The 25050-nt window shown below is 45.3% G+C and overlaps 1 protein-coding gene and 1 long non-coding RNA gene across 2 annotated transcripts in view; one reads left to right on the top strand and one right to left on the bottom strand.

Annotated features, from left to right (window-relative positions):
* The window catches only part of TYR (tyrosinase), a 55166-nt gene that overhangs the window by 6334 nt on the left and 23782 nt on the right, over positions 1–25050 (bottom strand). The window contains exons 3-4 of the mRNA XM_082219374.1: positions 10547–10694; positions 4943–5124 (exon numbers count right to left, since the gene is read on the bottom strand). Coding sequence (XP_082075500.1) covers positions 4943–5124; positions 10547–10694 — 330 coding nt within the window. The remainder of the gene's footprint in view (positions 1–4942; positions 5125–10546; positions 10695–25050) is intronic.
* LOC309530691 overlaps positions 1–25050 on the top strand; it is a 228983-nt gene that overhangs the window by 201010 nt on the left and 2923 nt on the right. The gene's annotated exons all lie outside the window — the stretch shown is intronic.

Here is a 25050-nt window from a genome sequence, read left to right as displayed (position 1 = left end):
TTCCTTACAACCAGCCCAGGGGGGTTATCTGGATGCCAGCTTCCTTCTCCTTAAGTCTCAAGTTTTGCCCAGCAGGACACAGGAAGGGGATAAAATCTAAGTCAGCTGGCTCCGCCTGTCAATGGCTTCCCTACCAGTCCCAATGGGTGCCCGCTTTCACTGCCCCCACTCGCCCAACATGCATGCTTGTAAATAAAACAGATCTTTCAAGAAGTCTCCAGTGCTTCCAAGGAAACCGAGCCCGCAAAGGACCGCCTCATTTCAAAGCTAGTTAGCAGGAGGGAAACAATGAAAAAATTCCTCACAAGCTGATCAAAAGAGAATAGTGCAAAATTCTCTATTTGAACTAGATGACAAGTCAACGTGTCAGACCTCTCCTTTGAATATGGTATCGAGTGATCAAGACCTACTCTGGGCTGCCCAAGTGAAACTTCATGTGAAATCTTTGGAGCAATGCAGGCTGATATATGAGCAGTAGTGCCCTCTGATTCCACACCAGACCTGGTGCCCTCCATATGTTTTGAACCCACACTGACTGGGGCTGATGGGAATAGGAGTCCAAAACTTCTGGCGGGCAGATTTTTTTCACATGTAATAATCGGATAGTGGGTGCAGCTTGAGTAGATCATACACTCTGTGCACAGAGAAGTCCAGGATCAATTCTTGCCATCCCCAGTTAAAGTATCTCAGGTAGCATGACAGGGAGAGACCTCTCTCTGCCTAAGACCCTGTAGAGCTGCTTTGAGTCAGAGTAGACAACAGTAGGCTGGACTCATCAATGGCCTGGCTCAATATAACACAGCTTCATTTGCCTTATGGAAGGAACTAGCTATAGCTCAGTGGTAGGACATCCTTTTCGGTATGCAGATGGTTCAATCCTCAGCATCTTCCACTAGGGATGAGAAGGCCCTCTACCTGAAACTTTGCAGAGTTGCCACCAGTCTGTATCTTCTTTGGTAATCACTCATAGCCAAGTAGGATTGTCTTCCATGAACACAGTCTTAACAGGGAGTCCATAAGTGACTGTGGAGGCCAATTCTGGATCAATATGTCCTTCCACAGTGGGTACATAGATTTCCAGGTGGGCATTGATCATGGTGAGGGTTTGCCAAATGTTCTCGTTTCTCCTTTTTGCCCTGAGTTCATGCTTCTTCAAAATTCATGACACCTTTGGTAAAGGCTGTTCTCCAAATCGAGTGCTTGCAGGCCAGTGTTTCCAGTTATCAATGCTTATAACACTTTTTTAAAATAAAAGATTTGCCTTGAAGAGTTTTAAAGCTCTTTTGTTGTCCATCACAACAGCATGAAGCAGGAACTAGGCACACGTTGCGCTGCCACTTTTATACTTCCCCCCACAATCCCCCTTCAAAATGATTGGGCAATAGCTCTGGGTGATTGTGGTGCCACCCCGGAGTAAGGGTGATAGCTCCACCCACGCCAGGGTGGGGGGGAACCAGTTTGAGAGCCTGCCCGCAACCAGGACCATTTCTTGCCTAATGAAACGGGGTGACATTTTCTAGAGTGATAAGTGATCTTTCTGACAGCACGTCTGTGTGGTGGCAGTGAGGGAGGGAGCCGTGTGTGTGTGTGTGTGTGTAGGGAGGGGGCGCGATTTAAACATTAGTGCCGCTAAAATGTTTCTGCTGCCTTTGGCCTGCGATTAGTGCTCTCTTGGCTCCCAGCTGAATTTCCAGTGAAACATCAAACAAATTGCACACAGTTTTTGGAAATGGCGGGTGGGGCAATGGGTAGCGCTATCCGCTCTTATCGGTTTGCTTTGAGAAAAATAAACCAAACAAGCAAACAACCCAAATGCCAAATGCCCCTAAAGGGGGCTAGTGCTGAGACAACGGAGAGACGCCTTTTCAGACGGAGTCATTTGATCAGGAACAGGCTGTCGATTCATGCTCTCCCCTCCTAGCGATTTCTGGGGAGCCAATTCTCCGCTACAACGTGGCATGATAGTATTGTGCATTCGTGTGTGTGTGTGTGTGTTCTTCATAATTATTATTTTAATGGTAGAAGTGGGTCCCCCAATTCAGAGTGGGACTGGAGGATTGTGGAGCCTGGGTCTAACAAGCCTTTCCCCTGCCCCCTGGTCCCGATTTTCTGTTCTCCCCCCTCCCTCTGAAGGTCTTTGCTGCAGCTTCCCTCCTGGTTTCCCAGAGTAAGTGAAAGCTGCTCTAGTGTGTGTTTTATGGTGCACTAAAAAGACAGGGCAGCAGGCCCTATGGGAAGGAGCGCTAGAGAGCAGTGTGGCTGGATTTATTTACTTTGCTTCAAAGATTTGGAAGCCGCGCTGACTAATCCAGGCTTAAACACCAGCCCACAAAATCGCTTGCAGGCTAGCCACTTTTACCAATTTTCTAAGGGCTGGCAAAGGTAGGATTGAGAGCTCCATGGCCCTTGCAGAAGCCTGGTGCATTTTTATGCTTGGTGTGGATGAAGAGGCCTTGCTTCCTCCCTTTATGTTGGTTGCAGAGGAAGGACAGGACGTTTCATCTCTCCTCCACCTGTCTGGTCACTTGCCTGCAGGGAATTCTTTAAAACCTTGTGGGTATCAGGTGAATGCTTAAATACAAGTCTAGACTAACACACAGTTTCTCTCATCGGCTTTATTTTTTAGGTAAAAAAAGGTAAAGGTAAAGGACGCCTGGACAGTTGTGTCCAGTCAAAGGTGACTATGGGGTTGCAACGCTCATCTCGCTTTCAGGCCGAGGGAGCCAGTGTTTGTCCACAGACAGCTTTCCAAGTCATGTGGCCAGCATGATTAAAACTGCTACTGGCCCACAGAGGGCTGTGACTAGTGCCAGAGCGCACAGAAATTCCGTTTACCTTCCCACCGCAGTGGTACCTACTTATCTACTCGTACTGGTATGCTTTTGAGCTGCTAGGTTGGCAGGAGCTGGGACAGAGCAACGGGAGCTCAATCCGTCGCGGGGATTCGAACCGCCCACCTTCTGATGGGCAAGCCCAAGAGGCTCAGTGGTTTAGACCACAGCGCCACCCGCATCCCATGTTTATAGTCTGATGCTGGAGAAGGTTCTTCCTTCTGTGTTTTGATGGGGTAGCCAACGGGATGTTCTCTTGATGTTGCTGGACTATAACTGCCTTCACCACGCTAGCTAGGCTTGATGGGAGATGGGAGTTCAGCGTAAGAGCGTAAGAAGAGCCTGCTGGATGAAGCCAATGCCTCATCTGGTCCAGCATCCTGTTCTCACAGTGGCCAACCAGATGCCTGTAGGAAACTGTCAGAGCTGCCCGAGGTCCCAGCTCACAAAGGACCAACGCTGGTTCGTTGTTATATACAAAGGTCTTTATTGAAATTCAGTTTTGCTTACACAGCTGCAGCGTGCAGCTCTACGTCTGAAACTCTAGACTGCCGAAGCTCCGTCTGAATCTCCTCCCCCCAGACACCAGTTTAAGACCCTTGCCTTGCTCCACCTCTTCCTCTGCTCTCTCCTCCTCTGGGTCCGCCTGTCAGCTGGGGTCTCGCCCTTCCTAGACTCTTCTGACGCTGAGTCCCCTGAGTCTTCCCCCTGCCTCCGGCGGGCTTTAGGACCTGGTTCCCAATCCGAGCTTTCTGCAGTCCCACGCGCCTGTACATTTGAACTTGGTGTGCGCGCCCAGCCGGCAACCTTCCTCCTGACCGTTACACTGCTCCTGTCACTGCTTCCCCCTTCGGGGAGGCTAGCTGGACCTGACCTCCCCTCCGTTCCCCCACTCTCCGATAGAGGCGTGGTCAGTCTCGACTCATCTCCTCTCCCTGCTGGAGGAGACGCTGGCCCTGACACTTGGGACTCCTCCCCCCCACTACGCTCTGGTGGGGAAGCTGGCCCTGATCTCCAGCTGCTGCTTTGGGAGTCCCCGCTGGCCCCCCTTGCCCTGACCATCGGCGCCTCCTTCTGGGAATCTTCTGATTCGCTGGAGAAGCTCATGGAATCTCTCGGGTCACTGCCATACTCCCCTATGCTGCCCTCAGATCCTTCCCCTTCGCTCTCCATCTCCTCTCTCCCCTGTGCCTCTGTTCCTGAGCCCCTGACAGAAACCAATAAGCAGGGTCCAAGCCCAAGAGCCCTGTCCCCTCCTGTGGCTTCCAGCAACTAGTATTCAGAAGCATTACTGCCTCTGAGTATGGAGCATAGACATCATGGCTAGTAGCCATTGATAGCTTCATCCTCCACGTGAAAAAACATCTGGAGAACATTGTCTTGGTGTCCTCCTGGTAGGCTTTGATCATGATTGTGGGCTGCTGTTTTATATTGCACTTTATTGGTTTTTTTAAAAAATGTCTGCTCTGGAAGCATAAAAGGATGGTATATAATTCTAAATTATTATTGAATGTTGATGACACTGAAATGAATTGAAGGGGCTCTAGCAACAAGGTAAAAAGTATAAGGGGACTAATAATAGATAAACTAATAGATCAGGAATTTGCTGAACTAAATTTAAAAGGGATACAATAATGGGAGGCGTGAGGAAGTCAGGAAAATAAGTCAATTTAAAGTGGAGAGATTAAGAAAGAGAGAAATTTTGTTTTTCTTCTATATGTGTTTTTCTCTCTTTTTGTGTTTAATGTTATATTTTTGTATTTTGTATCTTTGTGTCTTTGTATTTTGTATTTGTTTTGTATTTGCCTTTTGTGTTTTTAAACTTTTCTATTGTTAAAACCTAATAAAATATTATAAAAAAATAATAATTCTAAATTATTATTTTCTAAGTGTATGGAAAAATTAACTACCACCCAGATGTTTAGGTCTTATTTGAGCACGAAGTCTCAATAGCTTGCTCCTCCAGATTGTCCTAGCATGCAGGGACACCACAATCTAGTATCTCAATTCATGGTATTGTCACATGGCCTCCACACATTTTCTGATCTGGCTTTACCAAACGAGCTTACATTCAGAAAACAAAGACAACTGCCTCAAGATTTCTATGTTACCTGGCTCTACTAGATATTCATAGTCGTATCCCAGATCTCTTGAAGAAATGAAGAATTCCCCGTTCCGGTAGAGAGGAATGAAGGGGACCATGTAAGATTCACGGTTATGTCCAATAGGGGCATTGGCTGCTGGGTAAACCTCACGCAGGGGCTGGTGTCTTCTGAGCCACTGCTCGAAAATGCTGTGAAAGGAAACACTCATATGAGTATTGTAACACCAAGGGCAGCTTCATTTTTAAGGCAAGGTGGAAAGGTCATACAGAAGCATCAGTAATACCATCTTCACTCAACATCTAACAAGAAGGAACAAAGTGAGCCTCCTTAAGTATTGAATTCCATAACCTTGGTGCCACCACAGAAAAGGCCCTTCCTTCTTTCAGAGTATTTCCAACTCTACATGAACATTTGCTTCTGCGCTTTGACAGCATAGCAGTGCAGTCTTGTCTTACTATGTATAGCCACATCTGTATGTTTTTGTAAATGAGCACTACAGGACTTGTTGTGTGGTGCTCATTGTGTTGCGTTACATATACAAGTTGGATGTTTGAAGTGTATGGTTAGTTCAGCAATGATTGTGTTGGTGCTTACATTATTGATGTTGGTCATTCCAATCTTAAAATCCTCAACAGGTGCAAATATTATCATATTTATTTTTAACACAAAAATGAGACCCCACGATTATTGTATATACGTGTAAATATTTTAAGCTGGTCCGCCCTTGTTGAGTTGCCTGAATATTTTTTCCAGTGGCATCTGTGCCCGCTCTTGGTAGCATGTCACTGTGCCTTGCCAGTTTTCTCTAAGTCTTGTACAGAACGGTGCATGGCATGAAAGACAGAAAAAAAGATTGGCGAGGAGGAGAGAGAGGATACATTCTGAGACTGGATGTCAGATGCAGAGCTCGTCCAGATCAATGTTTTCATAGAATCATAGAATCATAGAGTTGGAAGAGACCACAAGGGCCATCGAGTCCAACCCCCTGCCAAGCAGGAAACACCATCAGAGCACTCCTGACATATGGTTGTCAAGCCTCTACTTAAAGACCTCCAAAGAAGGAGACTCCACCACACTCCTTGGCAGCAAATTCCACTGTCAAACAGCTCTTACTGTCAGGAAGTTCTTCCTAATGTTTAGGTGGAATCTTCTTTTTGCAGAGATTGTTCTCCTTCCATGAAGTGGGACTATTGTCCTTTGTTCTTTTTCTCTTTGCTGTCTCATGCTAGAGAGAGAGGGAGCCATGTTGCAGTGCTCCGTGTGTGTTTATATGTAAATAAAGTAGATTAGCCAAAAAGCTGAGTTGCTGAGGTCTGTTACGCATGGTGCGCAAACTCTGCAGATCCCTAAGTGTGCCGGTGTCAGTTGGCATCGGTTGCTGTGATGTTCGGGCTGAAGAAAGCTTTTGAAACTCCCAAACGATCGACCAGGAGGGAGAGAACATGCCAGTCGGGCATGTGTCTCTACCAGGGTCCTACTCGAGGGTAGGCTGAACTCCTGACATCCCCAGCCAGAGTACAACACGCTAACATACCCTTCAACATTCCTCAAATGAAAATGGGGACATTTCTCACCCCCCTGCCAACTGACCCTCCTTGACCCCCTTTTTTTGTCGTACCCCCCAACATTTCCTATCAGAAGAAGGGCAAGTGTCAGCATCACTTCACCAACGAGGTACCAGACATGAATGTATGTAAACGACTACATTATTACATGAGCACTGTTCCACAGCATTTGATATTTTCATTTACATACATTCATTTGAAATAAGATGGGTTTATGAAGCAATTCTATATCCTCCCACCACGCTGACAAAGAATTCTACGAAACAGTAGTCAATATCTGGAATCACTGTTCAGAGTTGGACATCATATTTGCTGAATACACAAAGCTTCACAGCTTGTCTTTCATCGTACAAAGTCTGGTGCCTCGCTTCATTTAAGATTTTCAGAGACTTCAAGACTAAAGATTTTGGACCTTATGGTTTGAAGGAATTCTATAAAAGATTGTCTATTGTGTATGTACATGGTTATCGTGTTGCCTAGACATTGCTGACGTTCTCTTTGCAAAACAGGGGTTTCTTTGGTTACTTACAAGGGAGGAGGTTGGCAGCAACAGCCTTGGAGAAGCCATGGAGAGGCGATGGGCTGCTCCCTCACAGCCGCCGCCGCTGCTCGGGACAAGTGCTGGCGTATTATTTATTAAATTTATATTCCACCCTATGCTTATCCTCCGCCCCGAGCTTGGCAGCTGTGCTGGCACGGGAAACAGGGACATTCCGGGATCAGATCAAAAGCTGGGATGGCTTTTGTAATTCTGGTACTGTCCCTTTGCCAGCTTACTGTTTCCATGACTGTCAGCTGTGTATATGGCCTAGCATGTCTCTTTGGCAATCACTCGTAGCCGAGTAAGATTGTATTCCATAAACACGGTTTTAACAATGAGTCCATAAGTGACTATGGAGGCCAGTTCTGGATCCACACGTCCTTCCACAGTGGGGACATTGGTTTCCTGGTGGGAGTTGATCACGGTGAGGGTTTGCCAAGTGGACCTTCCTCTTAGCACGTTTCTCCCTTGCGTTCTGAGTTCGAGTGTCTTCAAAGCCCATGACACCATTGGTAAAGGCTGTTCTCCAACTGGAGTGCTCACAGGCCAGTCTTTCCCAGTTGTCGGTGTTTATACTACATTTTTAAAGATTTGCCTTGAGACAGTCTTTAAACCTCTTTTGTTGACCACCAGCATTACGCTTTCCATTTTTAAGTTCGGAGTAGAGTAGTTGTTTTGGAAGATGATCATCAGGCATCCGCACAACATGACCAGTCCAACGAAGTTGATGTTGAAGAATCATTGCTTCGACACTGGTGATCTTTGAAGAAGCAAAGATCACATGCGATGTAGTGCTGACCTTGTAGGGTGACACTTTAAATGTACGGTGCAAATGGGGTCTGACTCCCCTCCGCTTGTAGTTCCCCCTCCCATGAATTCAAAACTAAATAGCGCTTTTCATGTAAAATACAGGCTGATTTGGGCCCCGAGTTGACAAACCTTTCAGGCAACTCAGGTTTTTATTTTCTAAAAAAATAAAAATATATGAAAACAGATTTTACTGTAACTGTGGGCGGAAGGCCAGCGGTAATGGCCGCCTCTTGACCTGCCTTTGTCTTGCAGATCTACTGTGGATTTGAGCCACAGCTCACGCAGCTCGACAGCATATCATTTAGAGCAAATTTCAGCACTGGAGGGGGAGGCGAGGGCTGCAAACAGTTGAGGCTCGCTGTGCGAATACCGAGCGATCAAGGTAATAATCATCATAATACTTGGCATGCACACAGGGCCTTTAAAAAAATACATCCTGAATTGCAGCATGAATATTAATCAATCAATCTGCATGCTAAAAACGGATCGCCCCACAGGAAGAGGGGTGGTTTTCATTATGCCCTGGGTACAGGAAGGTGATAGATTCAAAAGCCGTAGAAGCAATGGGTAGCTTGTCTCCATAATGACAGCACAGCATCAACCCCATCATGTTAGGGCTCTATAGGAACGCCCACACTTCCTACCTCCCTCAAAATATTGGCACCAAAATATTGGTTATTATAGTTTAATCACACTTTAGCCAGCCTCAATTGGATCAAAGAAAGCACTTCTTTACACAGCGCATAGTTAAACTATGGAACTCCTTGCCACAGGAGGCTGTGATGGCCAGCGGCTTGGATGAGGATTAGACAAATTAGAGGAGGATAAGGCTCTTGATGCCTCCGATGGCTACACTCTGTCTCTGCAGTTGGAGGTAGGAATGCTTCTGAATACCAGTTGCCAGAAGGGAGAGGAGGGAGGTTCTGTGTTCAAATCCTGCTTGCAGGTTTCTCACAGGGAAGTGCGAGAACAGAATGGGCCACTCGCCTGATCCAGCGGGTATTTTATTTGTTCTGCTTCTTTAATCTCAATCTCCTGTTACTTTGCACTGTACCTCTAAACTCAATCTCATTGTTATTAGCATCACCTGGAGTCGGCTTTATATGTTTCTCAAAAAATATAGTTCGTAGCAGTGACTACATTATTACATGAGCACTGTTCCACAGCATTTGATATTTTCATTCACATATATTCATTCGAAATAAGATGAGTTTATGAAACAATTCTATATTCTCTAAACGAAATGCCTTTCCTTCTGCAGTGTTGGATGGTAGGTTGAGAGGAGTTCCCTACCAGGACAGACTTTGCTCGTGTGCTCAAGACATCGATTCCATAAAACATATTTTGTTGCACTGTGCAAAATATGAGCAAGCTAGGGCTGAACTGATATTACCCTTGCTGGTACCTTTCCCGGGAAAATCAGAGGCTCACTATGTCAGGTTCCTATTGGAAGACCGGACAAATGCTAGTAAATTAGCAGTGGCAAAGTTTTTATTGGTGGTTGCAAGAACCAATGATCCCTATATTCTGAACAAAATGCTTGTTTAACCTGGAGATAGGCTGTATGAATTGCGTATTGCTTTGTAATGATTTGTTGGGTCTCTGGACCGTAATAAAGATTGATGATGATGATGATATTCTCGAAACAGCAGTCAATATCCGGAATCTCTGTTCAGTGTTGGACATTATATTTGCTGAATACACAAAGCTTCACAGCTTATCTTTCATCGTACAAAGTTTGGTACCTCACTTCATTTTAAGACTTTCAGAGACTTTGAGTCTAAGATTTCATTTTGAACTTCTTATTGTTTGAAGGAATTCTGTAAAGATTGTCTATTACGTATGTACATGGTCATCGTGTTGCCTAAACATTGTTGACGTTCTCTTTTGCAACACAGGGGTTTGTTTGGATACTTATATAAAGTTCAGCTAAGCAGTCCCGGGGAATCCAGAGAACAGAAAGGAATTCTAGTACAGAACACTCCAGTTGAGATTCCCGCATCTACAGTTCCTGGATCCCGTGAGTGCTAAGGATGATTCTGAAGGACCAAGACATTGTTGTCAGTTTGCCATGAAAGGACAGCAAGACATCTGTAGGTCCATCCTTGGCAAACAGTTCCCGTGTTCCATCACTGTTTCTCAGTGCCTGCTCTGAAATCACGTGTGCTGATTAGCCCCACCTGCTGGCACTGACGTATATAGCACATACAGCATAGTTGTATTTACAAAACTTCGCTCGTTGCAGGTGTTGGCACTGCAAATTTCCCCCACGCCTGATCAATAGCTTTCATATTTGTCTGCACTCAAGGAAGGCATCACCATAGGCGCTGACTCCATGGGGCCTGAGGGGGCCCGAGCCCCCTCAAAAATTCGTTTGGGGGGGCTCTGCCCCCCAATAATCTCGGGCGCCCCTCCAGCAGAGCGCCACCGCTGCCCCTCCCCCAGCCCAAAATGCACAGGGTCGGGCTGCATGCCTCCTGCCCTCCCTCCCGAGCAAAAGCTCCACCCAATTTCCTTCGGAGCTGATTAATAGGCGCAGCACGCTCTCCCCTATTCGCTCACGAGGCGGCGGCGCCACTTTATCTGCATATTCATGAGCTTATTTATTATTCATGAGTTTTTGCGGGCTCCCCCAATATTTTTTATAAGTCGGCGCCCCTGGGCATCACCCTTACCAGGAAGCTTCCTCCCTACCTGTCGACGAAGGCGTGGTGCAGTATGAAGATGGGATCATTAGCGGAGCCTTGCACCTGGGACATGGAGCCATTCATGTAGATGTGCAGGGCATTGTGCAGGCTGCTTTGGGACACGTTTGAGATGGCGGTGCTTGGATTCGCAAAGCCTGTAGGGAGGAGAGGAAACAGAGCAGCGAATGGCAATTTATTTATTTATTTTGCAATAGGCATTGTGTTTGTTGCGATACACATTGTTTAGGGATGCTTTTAATGTTTGAGGTTTTATCGTGTTTTTAGTATTCTGTTGGGAGCCGCCCAGATTGGTGGAGTATAAATAATAATAATGAAGGTGATAGACTATATGGAATTGGCAGAAATGACTGGCAGAATCCAGGGCCAGGAAGAAGAGTCGGTGGAAGAAGATTGGAAGAAATTTAAAGATTACTTACAGAAATATTGTAAAATTAATGAATGTTAGAATGATGTTGGATAGAAATTAAGCGGTTTCTAGCTGTAATGCTTTAAGAGAATATGAAACAAAGGTCTATAAATGGGTAAAAGCTTAATGGTAAGGATTTGCTGAACTAATAAATTTAAGTGGAATACAAAAAAAGGGAGGTATGAGGGTGTCCAGGGAAATAAGCTTAAGGAAAATAAGAAAGGGAAAATTAATGTGTTTTTAACTGTTTTTATTTTGCATTTTTCTTTTTCTTTTTCCATTTTTATTGTAATGTGTGAAAAAATCTTAATAAAAATCTAATAATAATAATAATAATAATAATAATAATTTTATTAAGATTTTCAGAATAACAATTTATCAAAAACATATCATTTTCTCCCCCCCCCAATTTTCCCTCCCCCTCCCCAAAAATAATCCACCCTCCTGGACTTCCCTCAGCCCATACTTCCCTCAGCTCCTCTTTCTGGTTTTTCAGCACATGTTGTTCTCTGCATATTATAAAATTGTAAAATTATTATTATTATTATTATTATTATTATTGGGTTACAGCAAGTGAAGTCCTGCTCAGAGTAGACCCATCAAACCTAGCTTCACTCTGCCCATTACCTTAAGTGGGTCTAGCATTGGCTAACATCCACTGCACTCTTCCTATCCATACCTTCCCATATGCTTAGATCAACACCAGAGGCTTAGCTCTATGGGCCCCTGGCCTGTTCCCTGAAGTCTGGTGGGTGACCATGAGAATTGAGGCCTTTGTCATCCCATCACTCAAACTGTGGGCTAGTTTATCCAAGGCGGTCACCTGCACTCCTTAATTGCTTAAGCCAGTGTGGTGTAGTGGTTAAAAGCAGTAGACTCATAATCTGGTGAACCGGGTTCGATTCCCTGCTCCTCCACATGCAGCTGCTGGGTGACCTTGGGCTAGTCACACTTCTCTGAAGTCTCTCAGCCTCACTCACCTCACAGAGTGTTTGTTGTGGGAGAGGAAGGGAAAAGAGAATGTTAACTGCTTTGAGACTCCTTAAGGGTATAAGGACTATCTTAGGAAACACTGTAAAATTATTGAATGTTAGAATGACGTTGGTTTAGAAATTATGTGGTTTCTAGCTGTAATGATTAAGTAAAAAGAAAAGAAAGGCAAAAAAATGAATAATAAGGAAGAGGATTTGCTGAATTAAAATTTGGGAATTGGAATACAGAAAGGGGAGGTACGAGGAAGTCAGGGAAGTAAATTATAAGAAAATAAGGGATTGAAATTATACTTGTTTTTGTTCTTGTTTTGTTTGTTTGTATTAATGTTTTGTTTTGTTATTATATAATTTGTGAAACTTCAATAAAAATCTTTAAAAAAAAGAGAGACTCCTTAAGGGTAAAGGTAAAGGGACCCCTGACCATCAGGTCCAGTCGTGGCCGGCTCTGGGGTTGTGGCGCTCATCTCGCTTTATCGGCCAAGGGTACATCTTCCGGGTCATGCGGCCAGCATGACTAAGCTGCTTCTGGCGAACCAGAGCGGCGCATGGAAACGCCTTTTACCTTCCTGCTGGAGTGGTACCTATTTACCTACTTGCACTTTGACGTGCTTTCGAACTGCTAGGTGGGCAGGAGCAGGGACTGAGCAACGGGAGCTCACCCCATCGTGAGGATTCAAACTGCCGACCTTCTGATTGGCAAGCCCTAGGCTCTGTGGTTTAACCCACAGCGCCACCATGACTCCTTAGGTAATGATAAAGTGGGATATCAAATCCAAACTACTACTACTACTACTACTACTATTCTTCTTCTTCTTCTTCTTCTTCTTCTTCTTCTTCTTCTTCTTCTTCTTCTTCCTACTTATTGTCTGGTAAGTTGCAGTATTGGTGGTGATGGTATCTCAGCCAAGTGCCGCTTCTCCTGTCCAGATGAGAGGCCACTGGAGACATCTGCAGGGGGCCCTGGGGGCCTGGGCACCCAGATTTTTTTTTTATTGTGGATGCCTAGCCTAACCTTCACCAGATGCCACCACCCACTGCCTTACCTCCGACTCTCTGGCATCGCGGCAGCGATTGGGCCAGAGCCTGAGCCTTGTGGCCTCTGTTGAGGCCCTCTGTGGCTGTGGCCATGCTTCCGAGGTGTGTCTACGGCCGTGCTGGCCCCACCAAAGGCCCACAGTGGAGACCCTGGCTCACTTGCCACCATGCACCAGGCATGGCATGGCATAATGACATATGTGCGCACTATTGGGCACCCACAGCCTGGAACCCAAGTTGGCACCTCTGTGGGACAAATGGATGCAGCATCCATGGAAGTGATGTATGGAAGTGAGAGCTGGACCATAAAGAAGGCTGATCGCCAAAGAATTGATGCTTTTGAATTATGGTACTGGAGGAGACTCTTATCGTCCCATGGACTGGAAGAAGATCAAATGCATCCATTCTTAAGGAAATCAGCCCTGAGGGCTCACTGGAAGGACAGATCGTGAAGCTGAGGCTCTAATACTTTGACCATGTCATGAGAAGAGAAGACTCCCTGGAAAAGAGCCTGATGTTGGGAAAGATGGAGGGCACAAGGAGAAGGGGACGACAGAGGACGAGATGGTTGGACAATGTTCTCGAAGCTACAAACATGAGTCTGACCAAACTGTGGGAGGCAGTGGAAGACAGGAGTGCCTGGTGTGCTTTGGTCCATGGTGTTATGAAGAGTCGGACACGACTAAACGACTAAACAACAACAACATCCATGGAAACAGAGCTCCATGACAGAGAAGGAAAGTCAGGACGTCCGTGTCAGAAAATAAACGGACCCCCCCCCCAGCTTCTGATAAGTCTCCAGCTTCGGATATTTGGAGGTTATGGCTATGTGAACACAGGGACACCAGATTTAGCTTGCACGGCTAGCAGTCAATGGCAGAGCCATCCTCCATCCCGTAATTCATTATATGCCATGCGAGGAAGAAGCCTTTGGTTTGTCCATCCTGCCTCTCAAATAAGCTCACCAGGTCCTGGAAAAAAGCACATGGGGGTGTAGGTGGGAGAAGGTGAGGAGGTGGCTGCTTGCTTTGGCATGTGCCTGAGGGTGGAAATCATCAAAACAGACCTTGCGTCAAGCCCAGTGATTTGTACAGGTTAATAACCGTGCAAACACTTTCTGGACCAGTTGGCATTTCTGAGCAGTTTTTTAAAAACAGCCTAAGACTGCCAGAGAGAATTGAATTTCAGTCATCAATGGGAACTTGGCATAAATCTGAAATCTGCAGTAATTGACTATTTAATATTCTTTTTATGGGAGAACGGCTTTACATAACTTTCGGTATTAACAACTAATGAGGCATGATTTGCTTTAGAACATAACTGTTCTCCTCATTTGGCCCATCCGTGTCGCTCATGAGTTTACTCATGTGTATTAAGAAGCACAGTCATGGATCGTTGTGACAGCATAAAACAATGCATTAACAATGCTGAACACAAGAGCAACTGGCACATTTTATTTTATTTCTTGGTTGAATAAACAAATGTCTATCCCATCCTTCCCCCCAAAGAAATCCAGGGCAAGAACAACAACAAATAGCAGGAAAACGATACAGTGTGAAATAAAATAGAATACAAACAGCTGCATATCCTTGAAGCTAATAATTTCAAGCTTGCCAGGAACAGTCTCTTTCAGTCATCAAATGCCCGAGCGAACAGGGATGCATTTAAATTCCTCCTGAATGTTAATAATGAGGAAGACAGGCACACCTCACAGGGAGAGCATTCCAGAGACAGGGAACCACCACCAAGAAGGCCCTGCACACCATTTTTACAAACAAAGAGACTTAGGACAAATCAGGCCCCGTGAGGAGACACCATCTGTAAGGGAAAGGCTGTGGGTAGCAGTCTGAGGTGAGCCAGGAGGGAAATCAGCAGCCAGCACCACAGAATGAACCAGGAGGCAGGAGCAAGGAACAAGACAGAAGTTTATTCAGTTATTTTGTCCGAAGGACAAGCGATAACACATGAGGAAACCAAGACCAAAGGCCTGCCAAAGATGTCAAATGGAACGGGAAGCCATTTAAAACCCCTTCCTGCCCACGAGGTTCCAATGGAGGGAATGGGCAGTCTGGATGGGCAGATCCAATTCTACATATTTGCCAATCTCGAGAGGACAATGACAGCAGGATTTGACACACTTTCCCTGCAGGGCTGGTGTATGAGTCACTAGCCCTGCTACCCCTCAAATCCTTCTCAAAGTGCCCCTCACCTGGAGAGATACTTGATGACAAAGGATGTAGGTACCTGATAAAGAATGACAGAAACAGAGAGCTGATGACAGGCTGAGTACTTTTTCTTCACACCTAGCCTGAAAAAATATATGTTTTCTGTGCAACTCTTGCATTGTGCTCAGCCTGTGTCTTAACAAATGTGTCCCCAATCTTCTGGTATTTCAGTGATTTCAGCTATCTCCCTGCTCCTTATTATCTCACCAAATCTGATTTATTTTCAACAGAAATTGCTGGATACCCTGAAACCAAATTGTGCCATGCATTGCAAGCTTGCAGAATGGTTTATACTAAGCCAAGGGCTTAACAAATTGTGTGTGTGTGTGTGTGTGTGTGTGTGTGTGTTACCTCCACTTCTGCGATTTTCACTTGTTACTGAACACACGGTACACGGCATATGATTTCAGAATGAGCACCCTGGGTATTAATTAGTCTGGGTTACTAAAGAGGTCACGGGAAAAGCCCAGTACATCAGTCTTCGCCTGCATTGATTTTTGCTTGCTGTCTAAACATCTGTGACCCTGTGTCACCAACGACATGAAAGCCTGTCTCTTGAAGCTGGTTCTTTTTCTAAACACCAGGGGCGGATTTGAACAGGGACATTATTATTATTACAGTATTGCGACATCCAGCAAGGATGCAACATTCATTCAAATACATTGCTCTCTCCCCATCCTCACCGGATTGAATTCACACTTTCAGCCACCATTCACCAAATGCTTGCCTTCCAACATTGAAAGGGCTCTCACAAAGAAGATGGAGAAAACCTGTTCTCTCCTGGTACAGAGGGCAGGAGTAGAACCCAAGCGTCAAAATTAGGGGGGTGCATTCAATGGCTGATCTCTGCCTGACACCCTGGAGAGCCACTTCAAATCACGGTCAGTCAAGGATCTGACTCAGATCACATACACACGATATATTGAGGACACTATGATACAACTTAGACAGCATCTTATAAAGTAGAGACATCACCTTGCCAACAAGGTGTATTATGTTATGTCTGGAGCTTTAAATCCTAATAAGAGGCAGGTAGGATTTTAGAATGTAGTGATATGATTGGCAGCATCTTAAAAAGCAGAGACATCACCTTGCCGACAAAGGTCCGTATAGAGAAAGCTATGGTTTTCCCAGTAGTGATGTATGGAAGTGAGAGCTGGACCAAAAAGGAGGCTGATCGCCAAATAATTTATGCTTTTGAATTATGGTGCTGGAGGAGACTCTTGAGAGTCCCATGGACTGCAAGAAGATCAAACTTCTCCATTCTGAAGGAAATCAGCCCTGAGTGCTCACTGGAAGGACAGATCGTGAAGCTGAGGCTCCAATACTTTGGCCACCTCATGAGAAGAGAAGATTCCCTGGAAAAGACCCTGATGTTTGGAAAGATGGGGGGCACAAGGAGAAAGGGACGACAGCACCCTTTAGTTCTTGTCCTATACTTTTTAGCAAGTTGGGTTGGTGTTAAATACCACCTGTACATCATTTTCATCACACTTTCTTTAAGTGCACTGCATGCAGTAAAATTATTACCTTCATTCCACAGCCTTTCCCAAGATTCTAATGGAATATTATTCCAAAAGCTTTAGCCCACTGTATCATTACCGCTTTAACTTCTTCATCTTTAGTATGTCATTTCAATAATGTACATTTTCGATAATATCTTTCTCTTATCATCCAATAAATCTATCTCCAACCTGGATCTTGTTGTTTCACACCACCCTTCCTAAGCCGGGCAGAAGCTTCTGACAGGACGCTGAAGCCCTCCTGCCTCCTGTGCTTTTGGGACATTGAAGGGGGGGCTACTCCCAAAATATATGGGGTGCCAAAAGGGTTGAGCCTCTAGAAGCCAGCACCCCTGGCTCCCAGAATTCTTTGTGGGAAGCCATGATTGTGTAAGGTGGGATAGGGCTTTAAATGTATCGTGTGGTTGTGACCTAAGGCCACTTCCTGTGTCCCTATCATTTCCCAAGCCTTCAAAACAATGCCCCTCTTAATGTAATTTGAAAGGACCTTGGAACTTTTGTACCCTGGCATCCTGTTGTGAGGTCAAAGGACCGCATGATAGATTTCAGCGCCTGAAGCTTCAGTCATATGCTATTCTCCATAACTACTTTTTCATCAAAGGAGGGGAGAAAAGGTTTTCCCCACAATGATCCATCATGGGGCTGATGAAAGGGGGGTGGGAATGGGCCTGGCTTGATCTCGTGCCTTTCAGAGGAGCTTGTGCTCAGAAATCAGCAAGAGAAGCTTCTCATGGCATGTAGGTAAAAGAAAACCACCTGCGCATGTCTGCACATCTCACCAGGGTCGCTGGAACACATTACATTGTTGGGTTGAAAAGTTGGCCACCCAAAATGCATTGGTCCCTTCTTGAAATTTGCTTCTTCTTTCAATCCAGATGTTGCGACATTGAGCCTACTTTGGAATCTTTTCTTCAGGAAAAAGGTGTGAAAGCTTTCTGCATTTGCTGTTAATCTTGAACTGGATCCTGCCACTCATGTAAAAGTAAAGCAAAATCCTGAAAGTTTATTGAGGGAGTAACTGGAATCTGCCACCTGCCTAAAAAAGAAAGGCTGAGTTCTGCAGTCAGAATAAATTATGCAAGCAATTTGCATAACTGACCTCACTAGGTATACTTTAGTCTACAATTTATTGCTATTTTGAATCATTTATTCTGCAGCTCTGTGGGTCAAATGCACCAATGCACAGAGGTCATTCTCCGTGAAATGCCCTGCTTAGTTAGGGCTGCCATGTGGATGTTCCTGGTTTGCGAATTTCCCCGGTTTAGGGAAATGAAAGAAATAATGGGGCTAATGAGTTAGCATTACTCAACCTTCATCAAGGCCTGCTGTGACAACTTTGCAAGGCACTGTAGGGACAAAATTGCTCAGATTCGGGCAGATGCCACAATCAGAATAAGTCCAGCGAAAGGGTCTAGGAAACTGTCTGTTCCATCCATACAGGATCGGTTTAGATGACTTCAGCCTGAGGATGTGGACAAACTTCTTGAAGAAGTGAAATATACTCAGAGTAAAGCCACTAGTTTCATGGAGTTTCTTTCAGTTTGTAATAAAAACAGTCAGTCATCGGGCGTTTCTCTGTCTGTGTTCTTCCCACCCAGCCCCAGGCTATATATCCTTTATTCACACCCTCAGTCACACCTGATAGGCTGGTTCAAACTTCTGTAGCCGGATTAGACAGCTCCAACGGCCAATCATATTGTTGTTGTTGTTGTTGTTTAGTCGTTTAGTTGTGTCTGACTCTTCGTGACCCCATGGACCAGAGCACGCCAAGCACTCCTGTCTTCCACTGCCTCCCGCAGTTTGGTCAAACTCATGCTGGTAGCTTCGAGAACACTGTCCAACCATCTCGTCCTCTGTCATCCCCTTCTCCTTGTGCCCTCCATCTTTCCAAACATCAGGGTCTTTTCCAGGGAGTCTTCTCTTCTCATGAGGTGGCCAAAGGATCTGTCCTTCCAGTGAGCACTCAGGGCTGATTTCCTTCAGAATGGAAAGGTTTGACCTTCTTGCAGTCCATGGGACTCTCAAGAGTCTCCTCCAGCACCAGAATTCAGAAGCATCAATTCTTCTGCGATCAGCCTTCTTTATGGTCCAGCTCTCACTTCCATACATCACTACTGGGAAAACCACAGCTTTCACTATACGGACCTTTGTTGGCAAGGTGATGTCTCTGCTTTTTAAGATGCTGCCAATCATATCACTACATTCTAAAATCCTACCTGCCTCTTATTAGGATTTAAAGCTCCAGACATAACAAGAAGTACAGCCGACCTCCTGTGTCCATGACCCTTGCCCATCTTGGCTTCTTAAAATTAACCAGATACTGGAAACTTTTGGACGATACCGTGCTGACTTCACAGTACAGGAAATCCTGGAAACTAGTGTTAACAGAGAAGCTAACTGATCAAATAAAAATAGCAAAGGGCCTGAAATTGAAGGACTCTTTTTCAATAGATTGGCACCATTTTATTAAGTACACACAGCAGAGGAAAAGGCAGGTTCCCTTTAAAGAATTCTCTGGCTGGGATGATTGTATACTGCAATTAAATGTTGCCACACAACTGGCAGTACTGTGTAGTGAGATTTGCCTCTCTGGAGGTGGGATCCTGCTATTTCATAGGTTGTTTTTTTTGTGGTTCTGTTAAAATCGGAAAAGAATACATATTTTAAAAACCTAGCCTGCTGTACGAAGGGGAAGTTCTGCATTTGTCGTCCACCCACTTTCACCTTTGGCATGTGGACCCTGGAAGGGGATGAAGTGTTTGGGCTGAAGAAGAAGAAGAAGGTTTAAAGGTTACCTTAAAGTTGGATTTCTCAGGTAGCACTTTGAGGATAGAGCAGGGAGGCCTGACAGCACTTGAGATAGATTTGTGCTGAGCCTTGACAGGCAGAAGGTAGGCGTCTCTTTGCAAGCGCTGAAGGGCATGGAGCAGTCGATGTCTCTAATAGCATGCAGTCAGGCAGAGCTAAGACAGCAGGCTGTACAACTAACTGCGCCGTGTGAAGGTTTGAGGAGGACACTGATGGAGGCTGAGGTGCTTAAAAATAGGCTTGGTTTGGGGGATGCATAAAGAGACTGTGCAATTTGAAGGATGTCTTAGCTAGAAGCAGTTACAGATAGGTAGCCGTGTTGGTCTGCCATAGTCAAAATAAAAAATTCCTTCCAGTAGCACCTTAAAGACCAACTAAGTTAGTTCTTGGTATGAGCTTTCGTGTGCATGCACGTATCTGAAGAAGTGTGCATGCACACGAAAGCTCATACCAAGAACTAACTTAGTTGGTCTTTAAGGTGCTACTGGAAGGAATTTTTTATTTTAGCTAGAAGCAGAGAGGCGAGCTCAGAGGTGCCTGCCTGCCTCCTCTCTTGCCGAGCGTACGCATTTCCTCTGCCTCTGGGTCCAGCCCATATCACCTCCCAGAGGGAAGGGGCACCAACTCCAGGGCACCTGGGCACCCACATTTTTGTTGTTGTGGGTGCTCAGCCCAGAGGTGGAGTTACCAGCTCCAGCACCTGGAGCGGCTCACAAGCTGTGCACCTGGGGGAGCGGCCATGGGGGCAGGGTGAGCGTCCCAGGGAGTGAGCCGCCTGTGGGGGCAGAGCGAACTGCTAATGGGGGGGGGGCGGAGCGAGCCACCCATGGTGGGCTGCTTCCTGGGCAGGGGGCAGGGAACTGCGCCGCTTTGCCAGCAGCCTTCCCCCCTTCCTTCTTCATTTTGACAGCTTGGGGGAGGCTCTCCCCCCCCCAGGAAGCAGCCTGGGAGTGAGGGACAATGGTGCGCTGCAAACCAGATGGGTCACGCCGCAGAGAAAAGAGGGGGTGGGATGGGCGAGGGGAGAGAAGAACTTCAGTAACAGTTGCAAGTAGATATAAGAATTAAGATATATGAAGAAAAAGTTTACCATATTTTTCGCTCTAAAAAGTAAGGTGAAATGTCTTATGGAGCGAATGCAGGCTGTGCGGCTAAGCCAGAAGCCAGAACAGCAAGAGGGATCGCTGTGCAGCGCTCCCTCTTGCTGTTCTAGCTTCTAGCTTAGCCATGCAAAGCCTCTTCAGGACATGGGGAGCCTTCATCACACTACCATGAGGAGGCTTTGTGCGGCTATCCCAGAAGCCAGAACAGCGAGAGGGATCCCTGCGCAGCGCTCCCTCTTGCTGTTCTAGCTTCTGGCTTAGCCCCAGTCCCTTCCACCACCTCCTGGAAAAGCCCCCAAGAGCAGCGCTCCCTTTAAAGAGCCACGCAGAGCATGTGTGCGGCTCTTGGCGGCTTTTCCCCGAGGAGGTAGAAGGGCAGCCCGTCAGTGATGGAAAAGCCTGCAAGCGCCGCACACACGCTCCTCGCGCCTCGTGAAAGGGAGTGCTACAGGCTCTGCTCAGCACTCCCTTTAAAGAATATTTTTTTCTTGCATTCCCCCTCTTAAAACTAGGTGTGTTTTATGGTCAGGTGTGTCTTATGGAGCAAAAAATACAGTAATTATGATAAAAGTGTGTATTGGCAATAAGTAATATGAAATCAAAATATGAAATAGACGGGAGGTTGGGTCTTTAGTGTGAAGACCAATTTATGATTTATCGTTTGTTAAGAAAATTATGTGTCTATGGTTATTCCTGTGTGTAATTTGGTATTTGTGTTTTTTCTTTCTTCTTTTCTTGTTGTATCAATAAATAAAATAAAAAAGAGAGAGATGTGGGGTGGGGAGCGGAGAAGGGAGTGGGGAGAAATCCATGAGCAAAAGAAGGAGGGCGACTGGGGGGAAGATGTAAGCAACGTGAAGACGGGAGGCAGGCGAGAGGGAGGGATGAAGGGGGGTGAAGCCAGAGAAAGAAGGGGAAGGGGCGAGCCAAGGCAGGGGGGCTGCCTGGAGCCTCTCCGCAGCCTCCCCCCCCCCCAGCTGTAGGGCGGTTGAGGAAGAGGCAGTAGGCAGGCACCTAGCGCCAGCTGCTTTACGTTACATTTCTGGACTGAACTAAAAAGTTTCATGAGCCCAATTTTTTTTAAAACCCCCCCCCCCTCATATTTTTGTCATTTTGTCACCCCCTCACTGTTCTGCCCAGACACTGAGGTCCAGCGCTGAGGGCCTTCTGGCGGTTCCCTCACTATGAGAAGCCAAGTTACAGGGAACCAGGCAGAGGGCCTTCTTGGTAGTGGCACCCGCCCCGTGGAACGCCCTCCCACCAGATGTCAAAGAGAAAAATAACTACCAAACTTTTAGAAGACATCTGAAGGCAGCCCTGTTTAGGGAAGATTTTAATGTTTAATAGGTTATTGTATTTTAGTGTTCTGTTGGAAGCCGCCAAGAGTGGCTGGGGAAACCCAGCCAGATGGGCGGGGTATAAATAAATGATGATGATGATGATGATGACACCCGGGGAGGCCCACACCCCCTGCACCCCCCTTCCTACGCCCCTGCGCACAAGGTGCTGCTGAAATTTTAAAGCCCAAAGTCCACATCTGAGGTCTCTTGAACCTTCAGCTACAGCTCTCATTTATAGCTACATACCTACACAGATTCCCAACGTTTGGTAGGCCTCAAAGCATAACAATAGCACCCTCCAGTTTACCAAGCAGAAAATCGCTGTAGCTTATACACCTTTCGGCTTGCGCTGCAACGAGAGATGGGTTTCAATCCTTGGGAGATAAATCTCTTAAGAGGATCAGAAAACTTAAGGGGTAATGGAAAGCTGGCACGGAAAATAAATGTGTCTGCTCCTCCACGAAAACAAAAGTTTTAAATGCAATTATTGCCTTGCCACAGCCTAAATCCCTGACTCCAAGGCAGTGGGTCAAATCTGTTTTCCATTATCTGCTGCACATGTTGATGTTATATATTATAAGCCCTATTACTTAAGTGCCGGCAGGGACAGATTGTAAGTTCTCTTTTCATACTGGGGCATTCGCCTCCGCCTGTTGTCTGTGCCACACAACCTATAAAGCTTTAGGTTTCGATGGATTTCAAGAATGGGATAATTCACAGATCTCACTACAGGGGAGAGTGCTTTTGGAAAATGAGCTACACGGAAGCAGAGAGGCTGCGAGTTTCATTTCAATGTCAAAAAAGGAGAGGTGTTTTGAGTCCATGATGTCTGAAGGAATTGCTTTAAATGTGCACATATCCCAACCATAAGATGTCTGACTTTTTCCACTTCACTAGACAAATAGCAGCTTTGCACAGGGATTTTATATGGGAAAATAGAAACAAGTAGTAGTTATTCTTATTCTGTTATCAAAAAATGCTCGTATTTTAAAACAAGTGTACCCTATTTTATTTCTAGTAGCCAGCCTTTCTAACAAATATTCAGCTAAATTGTTGACATTTTCAAATTTGCATTTTGTGTCATTTTTGTCCATTAAAAATATGAACTATTATTCCTTCAGCCTGGGCAAATGCTGTATTTGAGATTTATGACATTTGGTAGTGTATCTTCACCATAAGGTTCCTGTGCAGGTTACCACAATCAAGTTAACACTTCCCCATCCAGCTATGGCTGGATGAATCTGTTGTTTTCAGTGCCTCTCTAGTTCTCATTTTTCCAGTTTTAAATTCACTTCTCCACTTTTCCACATCAGTTTGTAATTATTATTGCCGCACCCCACTGAGTGGTGAGAGATTCCAGGGGTTAAAACTCTTGCCCAGAGTTTGGCTTGCTTTGGAACAAAGATCAGCATTTGGGTATGTTGCTTTTCACTAATGTATGTATTGTTTTGCACACTTTCCCCTTTTATAAGTGTTTCCTTTTATACACACTTTCTCTTATTCTGTGCATTTTTACGTACACTTTGCCCCGTTGTATCCATTTTTGTACCCATTGCTTGGTTGGGCAACTGCATTGCAAAAAATTTTTTTGGGGGGACTGGCTTTCAAAGAATAATCTTTCTGGCTTACGTTTTGGTTCAAAAAGTGAAAATTAGGTAGTATCTTATTAAAATGCATGCAAAATTTGAGTTTCTTTCCCATCCCTAATAATCTCAACAGGGAATATAAGGTATTTCCTTTTGTACTTGCTGCCCCGGTAACATTGCTGGGGGTTTTGAGGTGCCCTTGAAAGCGTTTAACTTCACCTGGATTTGAATCTAAGCATGTAACTGGGGGAAAAAGGAGTAAAAAATTTGATGATCTATAATGAAGGGGTAAGATTATTTATGTTTACACCTATGGGCAGAGCCTACCATGCCTTGTGGGAGACAAATTATAAGCATAAATTGTACAGTCGTATAGCAAACTGAGATGGATCCAAGAAGTTTAGAATTATTGCCAGCTTTTTTTTAAAAAAAGAAAACTTAAAAATATTGGGGCATAAATGGAAAATGAAGGGTATAAATAGCAGTATCCCAGTAAAGCATATGAGATGGGACTGCTCCATAAGCTAATATTTCAAGGTGTTCGCAGGGTGGAGATGTCACATTGGCAAAAGACGGGCAGCGTGATCAATATTTGGCAAGCAATGCCAAAAACATGTTGAAGTAGATTGTGCAATAAATATGCACTTTTAGGTAATTCACATGCAGAGAGACCATAAATCAGACCAACACATCTTGTGAACCACCAGGGTAAATGAAGCCCACCAGCCCCATCATGATTTAGAAGTACTCCACAACCCACCATTTTTGAAGTCCCAGATGTGAGAAATACTAAATCAGTCCATTTCCTGGTAGGCTTTCATACACAGGCAGTCAGTTCCATTCAGCTTAGCTGCAGGTTGTACAGGCCTGAACATGCATAAGCTGCAGATCTTTGCTGGACTTTTTCCTTTCAGCTCTGGGGAGGTGAGCAAACATTTTCATGAAGTTGCTCCAACGCACCTTTCCCACCAATTCTGGCAACTCTTTTGCAGCCTGATTGAGAGTGGGAGCCCACAGCTGCTGGCACATGCCTTTATTTTCTCTCCACACTCCTCCAGAGTGAAGGCAAGAAGTACTGTCCTCACTCTGGTTTGGCTTCATGATGATATCACATGACATCAGCAGTGATGGTCAAGGCTTCCTGCCCTCACCCTTGAGCTTTGTAAGGAGGGAAAGGATTACAGTGCCATCTGCCAACAACTGGAAGCACAGCCATCATAGTTCCCACACACTGGTTGCATCCTTACCCATCAGATTGCCAAGATGCACTTTCCCAATTGTGTATGTTTTGAAAAGAATGGCAAACTTGCACATGTGTCTACAGTTTGTCTCAGCACAAACATCAATATGATGCTTGGAAAAATCCATCATAGAGGCATACAATAGAATCAAACAGCTCAGACATTCAGGAAATTCCTCCTAATGTGTAGTCCAATCCATTGATTCAGGTCCTACATGGAGCAACAGGAGAC

Source organism: Podarcis vaucheri (genome assembly GCF_965113315.1).
Source record: "Podarcis vaucheri genome assembly, chromosome: 4".
In the NCBI taxonomy this organism is placed as follows: Eukaryota; Metazoa; Chordata; class Lepidosauria; order Squamata; family Lacertidae; genus Podarcis; species Podarcis vaucheri.
This window is presented reverse-complemented; position numbering and strand designations above follow the sequence as displayed.